The sequence below is a fragment of the Microtus oregoni genome, unplaced genomic scaffold (genome assembly GCF_018167655.1).
Source record: "Microtus oregoni isolate MIOR12 unplaced genomic scaffold, Mior012 000012F_ref0000307, whole genome shotgun sequence".
Lineage (NCBI taxonomy): Eukaryota > Metazoa > Chordata > Mammalia > Rodentia > Cricetidae > Microtus > Microtus oregoni.
In genome coordinates this window covers 46,642,655-46,660,251 of record NW_024543071.1, presented here as the reverse complement: position 1 = coordinate 46,660,251, position 17,597 = coordinate 46,642,655, and the positions used below count along the sequence as shown (strand labels likewise).

Genomic DNA, 17,597 nt, shown 5'->3' with positions numbered 1-17,597 from the left:
TTCCTACTGTAAAAATCATGAGTATAAAATCTCATAACTCATTGGCTTCTAAATGTATAAAAATTGCTTATCTTATAGTTTTAGAACCTAGGAAGAGTTCCAAGATATGGCATGTTACAAAAGCAGGGGTTCAAGACTGTTTGCTAATTCTAGACTTAAAACAGTGGTTTCTATTTTTGCCGCAGATTTGGGTCACCTGAAGGAACTTTCCGCAAACACTCATATCCAAGCCTCACACAGACCACTTAATATAGAAACTGAAGGGGGAAGGACAGGTATCAGGACTGTTTAAAGGCCCTCATGTATTATTAATATACACCAAGATTGAGAATTATTTTTCTTTCTTTGTTCTAACAGATTTCATGTGACACTTACATATGTGTATATGATGTATTTGGAACATTCAGCCCACATTGCTTCATGTGTGACCCCACTGCTTACTCTTGTCCCCTCCTCTTTGCACCTAGTTCTCTTTTCATGTCTTTTCTGTTTGTCTGTTTATTACGCAATGGGTTTCATTAGGGTTGCACACAGGAGCTTGGGTACAGAGCTATTTACAGAACATGGGCCCTTTTCCAAGATTTCCAAGAGCAGGTGTAATATAATCAGTCTGGCTTTGTTCTTAATATGTCAAAAATGCTCATGGACTACTTAACTGGCATGAAGAACCATCAATAAACTTTGAGGAGAAATGCCTATCCCCCTGGGAAATGACAGAGTGATATGTTCACCCCGAGCTGTTCCAGCTCTTGTCTTTCCCAGGCTGATCCCATCCTAACTTTGGAAACCTCATGGTTTTGCCCCTCCAGCTGAGCTACCCTTTGCTGGGTGGGGAGGTGTTGTTCAGGAGGCCATTATGTTGTCCCTGTTGATCAGATGATGCCACCCTAATTCAAGTACCTGCTCCATGGCCTAACTGTCTAATCCTGTCTGCTCTTCCACGGTTGTGCTGAGAGTTCTCTCTATAGCAGGCCTCCTGGACAAGGAAGGGAGCCTTTACTCTACTAAAATGCAGACACTTTCATCACTATTGGGCCATCTCACTGCAGTCCTTCCTTGGGCCTTTTCTAATATGGTTACTCCTAAATGTTAGCAAAGATGCTCTTTGGGTTCATGGCTTAGATATGAGCACTAAAGCTGCATTTCACCACAACATCAAAAACATGTAGGATATAGGTATCCTTGGCGAGCCAAAGTAAGCCTCAAAGTAAAGTGTTATCCTTCCCAGGAGAAACGCAGTTCTCACTTCATCATCAGAAGCTGGAATCAGTTGAATAGTTACTCTTAGGGTGGTAGACACTGTTTTGGTTCCAACTCCAGTGATAAAGGTAGACTATCTTCAAAAGGGTGTTTTCCAATTGTTTGATAAACAAAAGTCTGAGCACCATGCCCACTATATAGAAGATAGGAATCCTGTATCTGGATTTTCATTATTTGAACTGTGTGAACTCACCAGAAAACAATATCTGTGTGGAAGGCAGATGGATATATTCTATAAGAAATGTAGCGTAAATTCCTTGTTCAAATAACAGATTTTGCAATGAGGCATAAAGGAGAAACTTCTTCTGTGTTCATTCCTGAGTAAGCTACTAGAAGACATAGGGCATATGAACACAGTGTCTCACCTCAAAGCCAGCTAAGACTCCTAGCAATAATGGATATGTAGCCTGAACTGGCCATCGCCTGTGACCAGATTGGTGCTTAGCCCTGTTGTCACAGGTTTCTGTCCTGCCTGGTTTCTGTCCTCCCACCAGGTCCCGCAGCCATTTAGCCCCAAAGAAATCACAGAGAGGTCTATATTAATGATAAACTGATTGGCCCATTAGCTCAGGCTTCTTATTAACTCTTATAACTTATATTAACCCATTATTCTTATCTATGTTAGCCACATGGCTCAGTACCTTTTTCAGCAGGGCAATCACATCTTCCTTCTTCTGTGGTTGGGACAGGACTGGGGAGGAATGGGCTTCCTCCTTCCCAGAATTCTCCTGTTCTCATTGACCCACCTCTACTTCCTGTCTGGTTGTCCTGCCTATACTTCCTGCCTGGCTACTGGCCAATCAGCATTTATTTAAAACATAATTGACAGAATACAGAATTGTCCCACACCATAGCCCAATTGCTTTCAGAGGGCTCCATCCAGCAACTGATGGAAACAGATGCAGACCTACAGGAGTTTAGGGAATCCTATGGAAGAGGGGGAGAAACTATTATAGATGACAGAGGGGTCAAGGACACCACAAGAAAACCCACAGAATCAAATAACCTGGGCTCACTGGGGTATACAGAGACTGAACTGACAACTAGGGAGCCTGCATGGGACTAACCTAGGCAGAGTGCCTATATGTTACTGTTGTATAGCTTGAAATTCATTTTGCACACTAACTAAAAAACAAAATTTTAAAGGATTAATGGTTAAAGGTAACAAAGACACAAAGACTTTGATATGGCATGCCCCTCTGTATGCTGTGAATATGTTTTACTACCATTGGTTAACAAAGAATCTGATTTGGCCAATATCCAGGCAGAATAGAATTAGGTGGGAAATCCCACCTAGATAAAGCAAAGATAAAGGGAAAAAGAAGGCAGAGTCTGGGATACAGTAGCAGATGCTAGAAAAGCAAGACGAGAGGTAACAAGACACAAGCCTCATGGTAAAATATAGAATAATAGAAATGGGTTAATTTAAATTGTAAAAACTAGTTAACAATAAACCTGAGCTAATAGGTCAAACAGTTTGTAATTAATATTAAGTCTCAGAGTAGTTATTTGGGAACTGGTAGATGGGAGAGAAACCTCCAGCTACAAGACTTGACATTACTGTTCACTGTAAGTGGTGTGATTGAAAAATATATTACTTCCTGAAACACTGGTAAGAGTGTACACACTGTAATCAATTACATAGAAGAGATATTGTTTCTAAGCATGTAGACAACGGTGTGACTAAATCAAGCTCACTCGTGTACCCCCACCTCCCTTTTTATTTTGTAATGAGACTGAAATTTATTCTGTGAGCAATCTTGAACAGTACATCACCGCCAGTTCTGTGGTTGTCATGTGGTACAGGAGAGCTCACAAAGAGGAACATTGTTCCCTCCAGCCAACATCTCTCTGCTACCTCCCCGCCATCATCATATTAGCCCTAAAATTATCTGCAACCATAATGTCTAACTTGAAAAAGAAATTAAAGAAGACCATTAAAATGAGGAACTATCGTGGGAAAACCAAAACATATGGTCAGTTGTGTTAATAAGAGAAAATAAGGAAACTCAGCCCCAAACATAAACACAAACATGTTTAAATGACACAAAATATGAACCAGCAATCAATGACCCCAGAAAGCAAAAACCACATTTGCTATCATGTGGAGCCTTCCCTCTCTGTAGATAGGAGAAAGAAGTGAGGAGCCATGAGGAAATTAATTTGGAAAAATCTCCTTGGCAAGAAGGGACATAAAGTACAAGTTAGCTGGAGTTTTCAAGGAGAGTAGCACAAGAGATCTATCTCCATGGCTGTGACAGAATCAGCAAGAGAAGTGGTTCAAAGTGTGACTGCGAAGGAGGCCAGCGCCTTGCAGGGCCTCAGGAGTGATGGACAGACTGACTTCATTAACACTGAAGCCTCTGTGTTGATGATCTCCTCCTAAGTGCAGTGTCTTAAAACTTAGGAAAGACTCAGTTCCTTGGAGTCTCCAGATGCTAGTTCCAGTTCTGTGAGGAGGGGAGCTCACCTTACTATACAGTGTGACTCTATCAGTGAAAAAAACTGCATGCTTCATGCTGTTCACTGAGGGTACAGTTTCTAATACCTTAATGTGGTGGTTTGAAAGAAAATAGCACCCAAAGGGAACAGCACTCTTAGGAAGGGTGGCTTTGTTGGAGTAAGTGTGGCCCTGTTGAAGGAAGTGTGTCACTGTAGGGGTGGGCTTTTGAGGGCTCATATATGCTAGAGTCATGCCTACTTCTTGTTGCCTGCTCAAGATGTAGAACTCTCAGCTCCTCTCCAGCCCCATGGTGACACACAGATTAATAGAGATGGGTTAGTTTAGGATATGAGCTAGCCAGAAATATTGGCCAAACAGTATTGCAAATAATATGGTTTCTGTGTGATTATTTCGGGGCTGAGCAGCCAGGAACAAACAAACTAGCAGCCTTTTTACTACATAGCAGAATCTGCTTTTATCCCCGAGTAGAAGAAACAAAATCAAACAAAACAATTTCCACGAAATTGAAGTCCACTCTTTATCTAAAAATCAAACAATTTCAGGGAATCTTTACTGGAACCCAGGTTCAGGTTGATTCAAATGCATATAGTCAGCATATCTACCCGAATGCAGATTTCCACCAAAGAGCCTAAAATGGGAAGCTTGCACAGTGAAATGAGCCAGTGCCTACCAAACACCTAAACCTTAATGAAATCATTGCAGATAAGCAACAGGAGGCTATTGGCCTAGGAGAAGTTTTGTCTATATTCACAGATTAGTCAGATTTCCTACCTGTGATTACTCAAGAATTTGTTAAGAGATATTCATTATCTTTGCTGCATTATCCAACACTCTGGTTCTCCTATCATTCTGCTGCTTGGAAGGCACCTTTACACACCGTGGAGGGCCTATTCAGTAAGCAAACTCAGATAGGCAAATGGGAATGAGTTACATTAAGGTAGGAGGGGTCAGCATAGGTATTTAAGAGTGACTGGGTCTAGAGAAGACTGTTTTACAAAAGTAAGAGACGACAGAGGCACACTTCATTAGCAACTACTGGTGTCTGTGAAAAGGGAGACGTGGATAGCACAAGAAAGTGTGGCATGGCTTGGCTTACCCTCTACCTTCTAAACGTTCTCTGGGCTGTGGCAGGAACCAGCACCCGAGCCCAAAGCTCTTGCTGTGAGTATGGTGATTGTTCCGATGGCAAACACGCGGCGATATCAGGCACAGTTTTACTGATGGGAAAGAGGTAGAACAGCAACTGCTACAGGAGTTCTGAAGAGGTGGGCATAAGTTAGGGATAGCGGCATGTTCATCTTTCATGACTGTCTAACCTAATTCTCTGAGAGTCAGTCCATGTACTTTTTATGGAGAGAGAATGAATCATGATGCAGGAATGCTGGTTACTGGAACAAGACAGATACTTAGTGGTAACTATGACCACACAGGAGGTTTGAATATTTGCTGAGCAGAGCATGCCTCAAGTCATCAATATTCTTCATGGAAGAGCAGAGGGAAATGAATGCAAAAGAAATGGATGACTTCTAGGCAATGATGAAAAATCGTGTGAAATATTTCTGAGCTGTATTGCTTAAAGTTAGCACATTAAAAAATCACTTCAAAGATAGAGATTGCTGGAGACAAAAGGAGCCTCTAAAGAGAAATGTTGACACGTTCTGCATTTCTCTTCTGTTACTCGGTCCTCAAAACTCTCAAGTCTTCTGCTAAAAGACCTAAAAGACACAGGAATTACACTTCTGGGAAAGGGGATGAGGACTGGGGGGAATGAGGAATGAGGAACGAGGGCGGGGGTGTGGCAAGTGACTTTCCTTTTCTCAGCTGTCCCCCCAGAACAGCAGCCCTGGGTCGATGGCCTCCAGAAGCTCATGGAGCGCTCGGTGATGAGGTCAGATTTCCCAAACCCCAGCATCCTGATTGCCATGAATCTGGCCGGCACCTACAGTCCGGAGGCCCAGAAGAGCCTGACTAACGAGCTCATGAGCACTGACAGTGCAGGTCAGACATTGGAGCCCCCCCTCAAAGCCTACCACACACAGGCCCCCCCAGACCCCGGGTCTATGTCATCACCCGCTCCAATTCATTCACCTTTCCCTACACAGCTGCAGACGTCTGTAACTAAACGTATGTAACATCAGAATTGTCATGGAGGAGGACAGGAATGCACAGGGAGCTCCAGACTCAGTGCAGAAAGCAGGGGCTTCTGGTTTCAAATCTGCTGCTTATGAACAAGTCACTGGATACCACTTTCCTTGCCCTCTAAGGACAAAAACAATAACGACAGTGACAGCAACAACAAAGTCTAGGGTCTATTCACTTCGCATGAACTGCGTTGAGGTTCACTTTCTGCCTGAATGTTTCCACAGACTTTCGTGGGGTTTCTCCTTTCTTTTCTAAACAGACAGCAAGAATGCTTTTCTTAGCATATGTTAATTATGCGAAATAGTTTCATTATACAGTCTGTGAGTCGTACAGAGAACACTAGATTCAGTGTTTCCTCAAAGATTTAGTTCCATATTTCTTTTCTTTTTTTTTTTTTTTTGAAAAGAGAGATTTCAAAATGACGTGAGTGCACTACTTAAAACCCAAATCCTGAACTTGAGGCTCTGGCTATGAGGCTGGGAGATGCTGTGTATGGTGGCATACACCTGTAACTCCAGCACTCAGCAGGGGATCTCTGTGAGCTCTGGCCAGTCATGGGTACAGAGTGCCTCAAAAATTAAAAGGGGGAGGTGGTGAGCAGCAGCTGAAAGATGGGTTAGTGAGGTGGCTCCGTGGGTAAAGGCACTTGTTACACAGGCTCGATGATCTGAGCTTGAGCCCCAGAATCCACAAGATGTTAGAAGAATAATGACTCTGCAAAGATGCCTTTTGACCTCCACGTGTGTGCTGTGGCTTGCACACACACACACACACATGCACGTGCACATGCTTGCGCAAACACAGTAATAATAATAACAATAAATAAATAGTAGAAGTTTAAAAAACAAGTGCAACACTCAGTCTGGTCCCTGGGGCGCTCTGCCTGGGAATACCTGCCATCGTCATTCTCTTTTCTTTTCCATAGACCTGACAAGCGGGCAGCTCGCCCTCACCATTATGGCTCTCAGCTCCTCATGCCGGGACCCTGGGAGCAGAGTGCCCACTCTGCTAAAGAGAATGGAGAACTGGACACCCTCAAGTAAGACCTCGTGGGGAGGGAGGGGAGAGTGGGGGCAGGGTTCTTCCTGCGAGCTTTTAACCCAGAAAGGCGAATTATGGAAGTGGGAAGAGTGAAAGGTCAGGGAAGAGGCACAAGGCCACCTCTGCTCTGACAGTCCCACCAGTGAGTCACTTCTCAGCCAAAACCAACTAGAGAAGCCAACTCCCCATGCATGTACCGGGCAGCTACCATCCTCCCAGAGCCAGCACTGTCCCCCCTCTTCAGATGCCAGATGACATTCTTCCTCTGAGAAACACTGATGTCATCCTTCGCTAATATTGTCTCTTTTTATGGTGACAGGTTTCTAGAGATTTCTATTTAAAAGCCCCGGTCTTTGCTACTCAAAATATCCCCAGTGTGGTAAGTGTTGATCTAATGACGGCTCTCTATTGTCTTCTGAGGCCAGGGTGATGGTGCCTCGGGCTTCTATGGGCCCAGTCTGGCGATCCTCGCACTGTGCCAGAAGAACTCAGAGGCAACCTTGCCCATAGCAGTGCACTTCGCTAAGAACCTGATGAGGGCGTCCTCCATCGGTGTGGGTAAGTTGCGGCTATCAGACACTGACCAAGGTGAGAGCATCAGTGTCGCAGTAGACGAGAGGTGGTGATGGAGGGGAAGTAAAGAGGAAGAACCTTCCATGGAGGTGGAGCTGAGCCCTGCAGTTGTGGGTGCATGGAAAACATTGAACAAATGTTTATTGGACATATGAGTTAAGGGCAGACTTCCACTGGGACAATAAACCGGTCACAAAAGTCACAAGTTGTCTTCAAATATAATGGAGATAGATGTCTTGCCTCACCCCTACCCTGCACTCCTTAATTTGTACCAATTCTCCCAGACTCTGAACTTCAAGATGTGTCTCCTTTTTCCATCCACATATCCTTCCTACAAACAGCTATTTTCTGGAATCAACCGAGAGAACTTCTTGTTCCGCTCTTTTACCCACGCTGGGCTGCTAATGAATGAATCCTTTTCCTCTGTGATGCTTTTTCCTTCTGTTAGCCTTGCTATGTGCAATGATCTAACTCTGTTGAGCCCCTGCATGGACTCACTGTCGCGGTCCTCTGCCCCTCTCAAAGCAACATCTTCTCTGGCTTTCACCCACTTCTGTGGGCCTCAACAGCAAGGTTTGCATCCATCATGGCACCCTTACTGGAGCTATGAGATTTTCCAGTGAGCTGGGGAAGGCGGTGAGCTGAAAGCTGCCTTCTCGATAGCATTCCACTTGCTCTAGTCTTCTCAGAACTTGCCCATTTGGCCCACACACGTGTATCACATGCAAATAACGGAAAGTCTCTGCGCTGAGTGCTATGGTGGATGCACGGAGCCCAGGAATCACACATGACACAGAATGCTGACAGAGTAAAACAGGCATGAACCACAGACCATAAACCACAGACCGCTGTGCTGGGAAGACCAAAATGCCTTCACTGAGGTGTGACCACTGGGCCTCCCAGAACTTCTGGCATCTCAGAAGCTCAGCACCGAGATGAGAGACGTGGAACTGAATACACTGCCGTTTACACTATTTAAAGCTTTAAAGTCGGAGCTGCTCAGCTGTGTTCTTTTAAAGTCTGGCCCTGCTGCTTACTGGCTGTGTAGCCTTGGGCAGTTACTTTACTGCTCTGAGCTCCCATTTCCTCATCTCTTAAATGAAGATACTTATAGGTCCTGTTCATGGGTGGTCCCAAGAACTAAAGGAAGTCCTGTAACTAGATCACAGTGAGCAACTGGTGAACACTGGCTATGCTGGTGATTGTAGTGGGGTCTGTCTCTCCTCTGCCTTCCAGATACTGCAGCGGTAGCAACCCTGGCCCTGACCTGCATGTACAACAGGATTCCTGTAGGCTCTGAGGAAGATTACAGAGAGCTGTTCGGTGAGACACTGAAGGCTCTCGTGGATGACATCAGCTTGAGGGTCAAAGCGGATGGCATCATCGGAGACACCTACAGCACTGGCCTTGCTATGCAGGTAAATGCATCCTATATGCTCCTAATCTAGGCCAGAATAACAAGCCTGAACTGTAGGACTAAGGGACTTCATGTCTACTAACATGCCTGCGAAAGTCCAACTAATGTGATTTGGGGTCAATTCCTTAACTACCTTGCCTCAGTTTCTCTACTAACAAAATGCAGGTATATGCTAGCTCATGGATAAAATGTGAAGATAAACCTAAAAGAATTCATTCTTCTTTCTTGGAAAAAATGAAACAAATCAAGAATTTTGAGGGTTTATTACCAATAATAATCAGCTTACTAATAACAATCATACACTATCGAAAGTCTGGTGCACACATACTGATATGAGAGTAGCTCTTCCAAAAGATATTCATATTTTCTGCTTCAAACTTACCAGGAAAGTATCCTTTCTCTCCTACTTAACCTTACCCACAAAACAATGGCTTGTATTTAAAATGATTAACATGCGTAATCTAAAGATGACTCTTTCTGTCTCTCTCTCTCAAACACACACACACACACACACACACACACCAATGAATAATAAAAGTCACCCAGTAAACAGTGGAGCCGAGTCTGAGAAGCTGAGTCCTGAGTCTGAATCCATCTTGTGCCTCCCTCTCATACCTCCAGGCTTAGATTAGGAAAGATGCTACTTGACAGCCCCTAATCCACCACCATCTTCCAGCCCCCCCCCCCCCCGTGACTAGAGCAGGCATCCACTAAGGAAAGCACGATGGTGGAGACAGCTTAACAACTAGAATCAGAAATTATAGAGTCACAAGCAGTCAAATCCTCTAGTCCATAATGAGCTATTAATGGTCTAAATATCTTGGGAAATTAAGAGAAAAATTTCACCATGAACTCCCAACCTCAGAAACCCCAAGAAGGGAGAGGGCTGGAGTTACAATGTCAGCCCTAAACTTTGTGTAGCTCTCGGCTACTATTACAAGGAAATCAGCTCCCAGAGCAAAAGAGATACTGGTGTGGGTTCTCTCCACACACTAAAACTAGGAAGAGTCCAAACAGTGTATGTAACAGTCAGTGTCAAGCTAAGAGTGAAGACAAATCACCAGTCCAAAACACCAGAGGTGGGGGTGACTAAGAGCAAAGCCAGCTTCTCCATCTCAGTCACTGGAATTCTGTCATGAAACAAAACCATTTTCCCACAGCTGAACCATACAAAAGCATACCCAGAACTCACATCTAGAAATTCCTGCAGAAAGCAGGCAGCCTGAAGAATGAATTTAAGCTGGGTTTGGCAGGGTGGGGTCACATGCTTAACCTTGTCTAAGGGGTTTTGACTGTTTGAGTGCCAGATTAAACAGGTTAGCAGATTTAGTGCACAAGTGTTTACCTTGCTGATTCCGCTTAGGAATTCCAGTTTGGATTTTATCGCTTTCTAGGTACACTCTGGTAGATTACACCTGAGAATAAAAGCTTTTCCTATCAAAGGGTAAGACCTCAGCCATATCCAGATACCACTTACCATGTAGATTTCTTGTTACTTAAGGCACACAACTTCTCCCTACCTGCCTACTAAGGAGTATCTGCCCGGCGCTTCTTAGACCAAACCGTCTTGTAAAGCGGCCTCAATGGGTAGTTACGGTCTGCATTTGCCAAAGTTATCAGGGTGACCACACCTGTCACAAATGTTTTCCCTAGGCTTTCCCTAGCTGAAACAACCATCTCAGACTTCCCTCTGCCGCCAAGTTTCTCGTTCCAGTTTCATGCAAATTTGTCATTAGCCAACAAAGACCAATACCATACTTGGTGCCTCTAGTTGGCATAACTGTAAAGGAAGGGAGGATGCAATGACAGTTTCCACATCATGTCTTGCAAAATTCTTTTCCACACTTGGCCACTGAACCCTCAAATGATAGGCCTTCTAAGGGCAAGCTGGACTTGTACTTTCTAATTTACCCCAAAGATAAAAAACTAAACAAGTATAAGTGGATTGCTTGGTGTGCTAATCCAGACTCATTTTGCAAGTACCTGAAGCTCAATTTTACAGATGGAAATTTAACATTTCACATACTTGGGTGTGTCCAAGGCTACATGAAGTGGTTCCAAGCATAACCAGAATAGAAAGGTCAAATGGTGACATCGGGGACCACTATTAGTTGTCTCTCATCACTGGTTTCCCCCACTCTCCTGCTGTGTGGTATGTAAAATGGTCAATGACAGCTTGGTGTTTCCTCATACAGCCCCAACTGAAATACACAAGCAAGAGAAATGGTTTTCTCCTTCAGCACTGGAGTATCAGGGAAGGACTGACTGGTGCAGGCACCCACCACACATTGTTCCCAAGCAGTCCAGTGAAACCCAGGCCATGACTCCATCCGAAGGCCAGGGCTGTGGAAACTGTGACTGACAGGCCTATGTAGACATAGGCTTTGGGAGAAGTCCTCCAAAAGGTGTGCCTGACAACTCCAATCAAAACCAGTCTACGCATGTGCCCGTCTAGCCTGCCCTAGACTACAGCGCCTTCTGTGGTTTGCTTTGTTACTCCTGCTCCACATCTACACACTGTCCACAGCCATCTTAGCGGTATTTCCTGGCTCTGGTCATTGACCAGATCATTTTTCTGTGGCTATTTTTTTAAAAAGAATTTATCAGTGTTTGTTTCTTTAATGCTTTTATTTTGTCTTACGTGTATAGGGTATTCTGCCTACCTGTGTGTCTAGACATTATAAGCATGCCTAATCCCTGAGGAGGCCATACATAAGAGGGCAAGGCCATAAGAGGAGGACGGATCCCCTGGAACTGGAGTTACAGATGTTGTGAGCTGTTTGTTGTGTGGGTTCTGTGAACCAAGCCAAGGTCCTCTGGAAGAGCTCCTCCTTACTGAGTCATCTCTCCAGCCCCAACATTGTTTATTTCTTTAAATAACATTTTGTTTGTTATTGTTAGACAGAAGATTGTGCCCACACCTCATGCATGTGAGGCAAATGCCTTGCCTCCACACTGTACCTCCAGTCCTTCTCCATCATGGGACTGACACTGTGGAGGACAAACGCAATTCCAAACCCTGTGCTGCTTCAGTTTGGACTATCATAATGATTAGCGATCAAGTTCAACCCCCAAGAGCCAACTCCCTGCCATACCTAAGCTTTCCTCTCTTTCTCTCTTCCTGCCCATGCCTGCCCCTCTCTCCTAGGCTCTCTCGGTGACACCTGAGCAACCCGTCAAGAAGTGGGACTGTGAGAAGACCATGAATGGGATACTCAATGAGATTAAGCAGGGCAAATTCGAAAACCCCATGTCCATTGCTCAAATTCTCCCCTCTTTGAAAGGCAAGACTTACCTAGACGTGCCCCAAGTAATTTGCGGTGCTGGTAAGAACTTTTCAGCGATCTCCCTTCTTAGGTCATAAAGTTGCTACTTACAGTACAATGGCATGTGGTTTGATGCGGAGTGGCATATAAGACTGTTTTGTCAATTCATCCCAGATAGGTAGATGACTGATCTCCAACCCCCAATCGTGTGTGCTAGCACACAGCCAAAGTGCCTAGCCTTCAGAATTCAGCTACTCATACTGAACACCTACTTTAAGAAGGTAGATGGTTCGTGGTCACGACAGGGAGCTTCATGAATTTGACAAATGTACTGCCAAACATCACACATGTCTTATCTGCTCTTTATAACATCAGAAGACAGACATATAGGCAAAACTACAGTCTTTACAGTAATGAAATCAGTATTAATAGAAATCAACATTGTCTACATTGCAAAAACAAAATGAGCAGAAGGAAAAAGGAGAGAAGACTAATAACCAATTGTTGGTTTTTATCTGGAGGGCTTAAAAGGCATAGATGAAATTCACCCAAGCCTTAAGGATCTAACAAAGACAGCCTGACACTCACAGAACACCAACAGGATGAGGTAGAAACCTTACATGTTACTTTATAACATTTTTGTATCCAATCAAATACAACACTGAAATACTTGAAATTCAGACTGCCTGTACAGAGCCTTTCTAAAACTTCTGTCACTCCAGAAGAAGTCTCTGAAATCAACTCCTTCAATTCTTCTTTCCTTATCAAATCCTTCCTCTTGCTTTCACTAGCTTCGTATAAGCTCCTCACAGACTTCAGTGCCAAGTCTACAGGGGCCAAACTCAAGCAAACACACTGCCATCATCTGAAACATTGCCACCTTAGCCTCAGTCCCTAGCTGCTTCCCAGGGACATCACAAGTTTAACACGGAGTCCTTGCCAGGATTCTAGAATAGTTGTCCAAGTAGTTTGTTAAATAACCTAAAGGTTACTATTTTCTTGAAATCTCTTCTGGAATGCGTTCCCAATAACAGTCAAACTCTTTCATAAACTGGACCTTTTTGCTCCTCGCAGATCATGAAGTGTCACCAACTCTAACTGACCATCCTACCCCTGTCCCCACATCAGCATCTAACATTAACGTCATATACACCATAAACAATCAGCTGAGGGGGGTTGACCTGCTCTTCAATGTGACCATCGAGGTCAGGGTGAAAAGTGGATCTGTGCTACTTGCTGTCCTAGAAGAAGCGCAGCGCAAAAACTCCATGTTCAAGTGAGTGGTGCCAATGGTTGCCGTCCCCAAACCTGACTCAAATTCCTATATTCATTCTCTCTCTCTCTCTCTCTCTCTCTCTCTCTCCCCCCTTCCTCTCTCCTTCCCTCCCTCCCCTACACCCCTTCTCTCTCTCCCTAAGATCACATAACATATAACTAATAGAGTTCAGAACTAACCATGGATTTGACTGTCTTTGAAATTCATGTTCTATCCACTATCCTGTTAGGAAAGAGTAGAAAATGGAAATGTCAACTGTTTACAAAAAAAGAGGAAGCAACAGGGGAAGATAGGGAGGTCACAGGTTAGGAGTCAAGGGACCATGCCAATTCATGGAAAAGAAAGGAGGACACGAAATGCCCAAGCCCTCTGGGTATGCTTTACAAGTTCAGCACTTAATGTTGTCTGATTTTTCTTCCGTCTGTAAATATAAAAATGACAGATGATACATCATAGAAACTTGGAGAGGAAAAAGCCCACAAAGAATAAATTGCCTCCACAACCACAACATAATCAGCTATTTAATAATCTGGTGGATTTTTCTATGTGTAGTATAAACAGTTATGATTCATCATATTCATAGGCTGGCATACACTTCTTTAAAAGTTGAGTCCTTATTTTTTTATTTTATTTTATTGTAATCACGTGAGGAATACATATATGCACCTATGGAGGCCAAAGACACCAGCTCCCATCGTTCTTTGTGTATGGTCCTCTGAGAATCTGGACATCAGTAAAGTTGACTGATAGTAGAATACATCCCCCAAATCCTCATGTGCACTGCCCTCTATGACGGCTACTCCTTTTATTGCTATGCAATATTCCATAGGGGAAAACCTTGGACTCTAACTGAGTCATGGAGCTGTATGTAACATAGAGTACAAATGTTTCATTGTACATACATGAAGGTACCCATTAGTCTGGAGTTCTCACCACACCAAACAGAAATAAACCCATGGAATCTGGCAAACATGTACTGTGCAAACTAAATTGTCCATTCTAAATAACATATCCATAAAACATGACTATCGAAAAATGGAAATACCTATCAACCTACTCAAGTGAAAATATAAAGAAAAACTCCCTTACCTATTAACTGAAATTCTATTTTAAATGGCATGATTCTAAAGTTAGTCAATTGCATTTTCTCTTTTGAACATTATTTTTATTTGCTCTGTAAAGCACTTGAACATCTATCCTTCCATCTTGCCTTCTGTTGCCTGACTTCAACTGAGTGGTACTACTTACATTTTATTCTTAGATTTGAAACCAAAATGACATCTTGGGGCCCTATGGTCTATTCTATCAACAATATCGCTGAAAATGCTAATCAGAAGACATACTGGGAGCTCCTGAGTGGCAAAACACCTTTGGAGGAAGGTAAGGGAAGCAAAGGGATGTGGTTTCCTTCCAGCTGGGAGGCTACATTTTCTAATTCTTTAATTAATGTACTCGGTGAATATGAAACTGTATGTGCTTATAATAAGGGTATACATAGGAACTGAGTATCATATATAGTCATAAAATAAACATTCCACAATTATTAGTGACTCTTTTTACAGGAATGTAACTAAATCCAAAAGATGTGATGGGAATTTTATACACTGGTGATTAACCCCAAGTAACCAATAATGCATCAGTGTGGCATTAAGGAAAGGAATAAAGGTACTTCCCCCTTGGGGCCATTTCACCGAGAGCAAGTCCAGATTTGAATTCTCTACTTCATCAGACTTGTGTCTTCTATCCTTTGTCTTTCTGTTGCATGGGTCTGAATCTGTGCCTGCCTGAAGAGGGCTGTCTTGTTGATCTGTGTGGTTTGTGTGTGCTGTATATCTGTCGTGTTTCTGTCTGTGTGTCTGTCCCTCACAAAGGGCTTTGCTCTGTCTTTATTGAACAGCACGGAGAGCGTCACGTGGGGAAAGAATGGGGCACTTTACAGAAACATTTAGCGGTGTTACAAACATCAGTGTTCCGATTTCATAAATGGCTGCTTTCAGACTTTATGGTAGGCTTAGGAAGTCGCTTTCAACTTCTGTATGTGATGCTTTCAGCAAACGATACGCATGCATTGTTCTGGGTGAGAGGCTTGCAAGATTATATAACTTAAGAACTTAATATTATGGCCATGCATTATCTTAGGCTGTAAAAGTTGACTACATGAGAAATTCAAGGCAAGTAAGTTGATTCTTACACTGTTCTCAGAAAAGGAGGCTAAGCAAATAGGCTGAGTACTTAGTAAGATAACAGTCTTAAGTCTTAAATGACCACAATTTGTACTATTAAAGCTGGCAGTGAGGTCCAGCAAAAATTCCAGTCTCTTAGAATGCAAGAAATATTTCAGAATATTTCATCACCATGAGATGTCAAAGGGACCTGTATAAAACACAAGACTAGAATCTGACAGAACAAACAGCGAAGTCCAGGTTTCCAGACTTGAGGGCGTGAGCTTTCTAATACAGCTTCAGCAAAAATCCAGCCCTCGCCACCGGCTTAGTCCCTCACAAAAGGGGTGTCTGTCACTGCATCTATGTGGTAAACGCGGCAAGAATGAAACTCAGACTCCAGCAAAGCCTGAGTATTCCTGAAAGATTTGCACAAATGCTAAAACATCTTCCCACTTCAAGAGCACCAAGGCATGGTTTTGCCTAAGGATCATGTTGACCAGGCACTGATTGTTAGCATAAAGAGGACTGTAAATCCAGAACCACAGGACGCCAGGGCTGTATCCTGAAGGTTCCATTCTCCAGGTTTACCCTGGGAGAGCTATTTTGCTTGCCATCTCCCATATAGTTAGGAAAGACTGGCCAGTCAGAATTCATGAACTGCAGCAACAGGCTTTGGAGAAAGCGCTTCTCATAGTGATAACCTACATACACAAGTAAGGAATAAGTCTCTGTAGCTATAACATGGAAATACCATTCCTTGGGTTGTTGTAAGGATTAGAAAAATTGTTCAAGATTATTAACTATAATATCTTTTGCAGATTATGTGTTCAAAATGCTGCTGTTATTGTCATTTCTCCCACTACCTTTAAAATTTCAGAATGATATTTTTGAGATCAAGGTGGTATTTTCATTTTATAGTTCCTTTCTCTGGAAGCAAATACAGTAAAAGTAAAGATAACAGATTCAAAAACATTTTGGCACGAGATTGTCCTACTTCCTGTTGCCAGAATACCTAAAAGATAAAAGATATCAACACCATCTATCCTTGTCATGAAAGGTTCTCAGCCTATTGCCATTCCTATTTCTTACAAAATCTCCCAAAACTAAGTGAGATTCTTCTGTAAATACTTTGTGTCATTTATTGCATGGTTCATATGTGCCAGATAAATCTTCTAATACTAAAGATAACATTTCAGAGAGAATATTTAACACAATTTTCTACATGAGAGAAAAGAGACTTGTGGCCTTACCCCCAAAGACATGTTCCATAAAGTGGAAACCTAAAGGTAGTAAAAGAGAGATCCATAGACATATGTGTAAAGCAAGATAAAATCAAATACAAGCGGCAAATAAATCATCTGCCAAACAGAAGAAGATGCGGAGGGAAGGTGCCAGGCCACCCATTCGAGGGAATGGAGAGAGGACTTCAAAGGTAAAAGCAGCAACTGCTCTTGCAGAGTACCAAGCAACCATATCACGTGACTCACAACAGCCTGTAATCCCAGGTCCCTCTTCTGGCCTCCACCAGCACCTTTATACACGTAGTGTGCATACATGTGCACATGCATCTACACACACACACAATAATAATAATAATAAATTTTTTTAAAAGAAAGAAATTCCTAAACAGGGCTAGCAAGAGCTGGTAAAGACATCTGGCACTAGGCTTGATGACCTGAGTTTGATTTGTGGGACCCACATGATGGAAAGAGAGAATCAACTCTCACAAGTTGTCCTCTGGCCTTCACAAGCACACAAATAAAGTAACAACAATAAAAGCATTTTAAAAGAAATCCTTAAACATCCCAAATTCATATTCCTACCCACGTCTCCCACGGTGATCTTACCCTCTAACCAGCTCAATGGGCTGACGTCCTGGCATGGGAAGTTGACAGGTCCCACGGCATTTATTATCCTCCGCCTCTTTTCAGGAATTGCTTACTACATTCCCTTCAACAACGAGCACATCACAGCCAACTTCACCCAGTACTGA

The 17,597-nt window shown here is 43.1% G+C and overlaps 1 protein-coding gene across 1 annotated transcript; it reads left to right on the top strand.

Annotated features, from left to right (window-relative positions):
• Positions 1-4,806: 4,806 nt before the first annotated feature.
• Cblif (cobalamin binding intrinsic factor) lies at positions 4,807-17,597 on the top strand. Its single transcript, XM_041662016.1, has 9 exons — positions 4,807-4,885; positions 5,546-5,722; positions 6,792-6,905; positions 7,328-7,465; positions 8,717-8,898; positions 12,046-12,223; positions 13,238-13,439; positions 14,701-14,819; positions 17,536-17,597. The coding sequence occupies exons 1-9, from the start codon at positions 4,807-4,809 to the stop codon at positions 17,595-17,597; spliced, it is 1,251 nt and encodes a 416-aa protein (XP_041517950.1).

Excerpts from the sequence above, each read along its gene's own strand:
- Cblif (XM_041662016.1), top strand. The coding sequence starts at position 4,807 with ATGGCTTGGCTTACCCTCTACCTTCTAAACGTTCTCTGGGCTGTGGCA. Across the intron at positions 7,466-8,716 it reads GGCGTCCTCCATCGGTGTGG|ATACTGCAGCGGTAGCAACC; the intron begins GTAAGTTGCGGC and ends TCTGCCTTCCAG. Across the intron at positions 12,224-13,237 it reads CCAAGTAATTTGCGGTGCTG|ATCATGAAGTGTCACCAACT; the intron begins GTAAGAACTTTT and ends TGCTCCTCGCAG.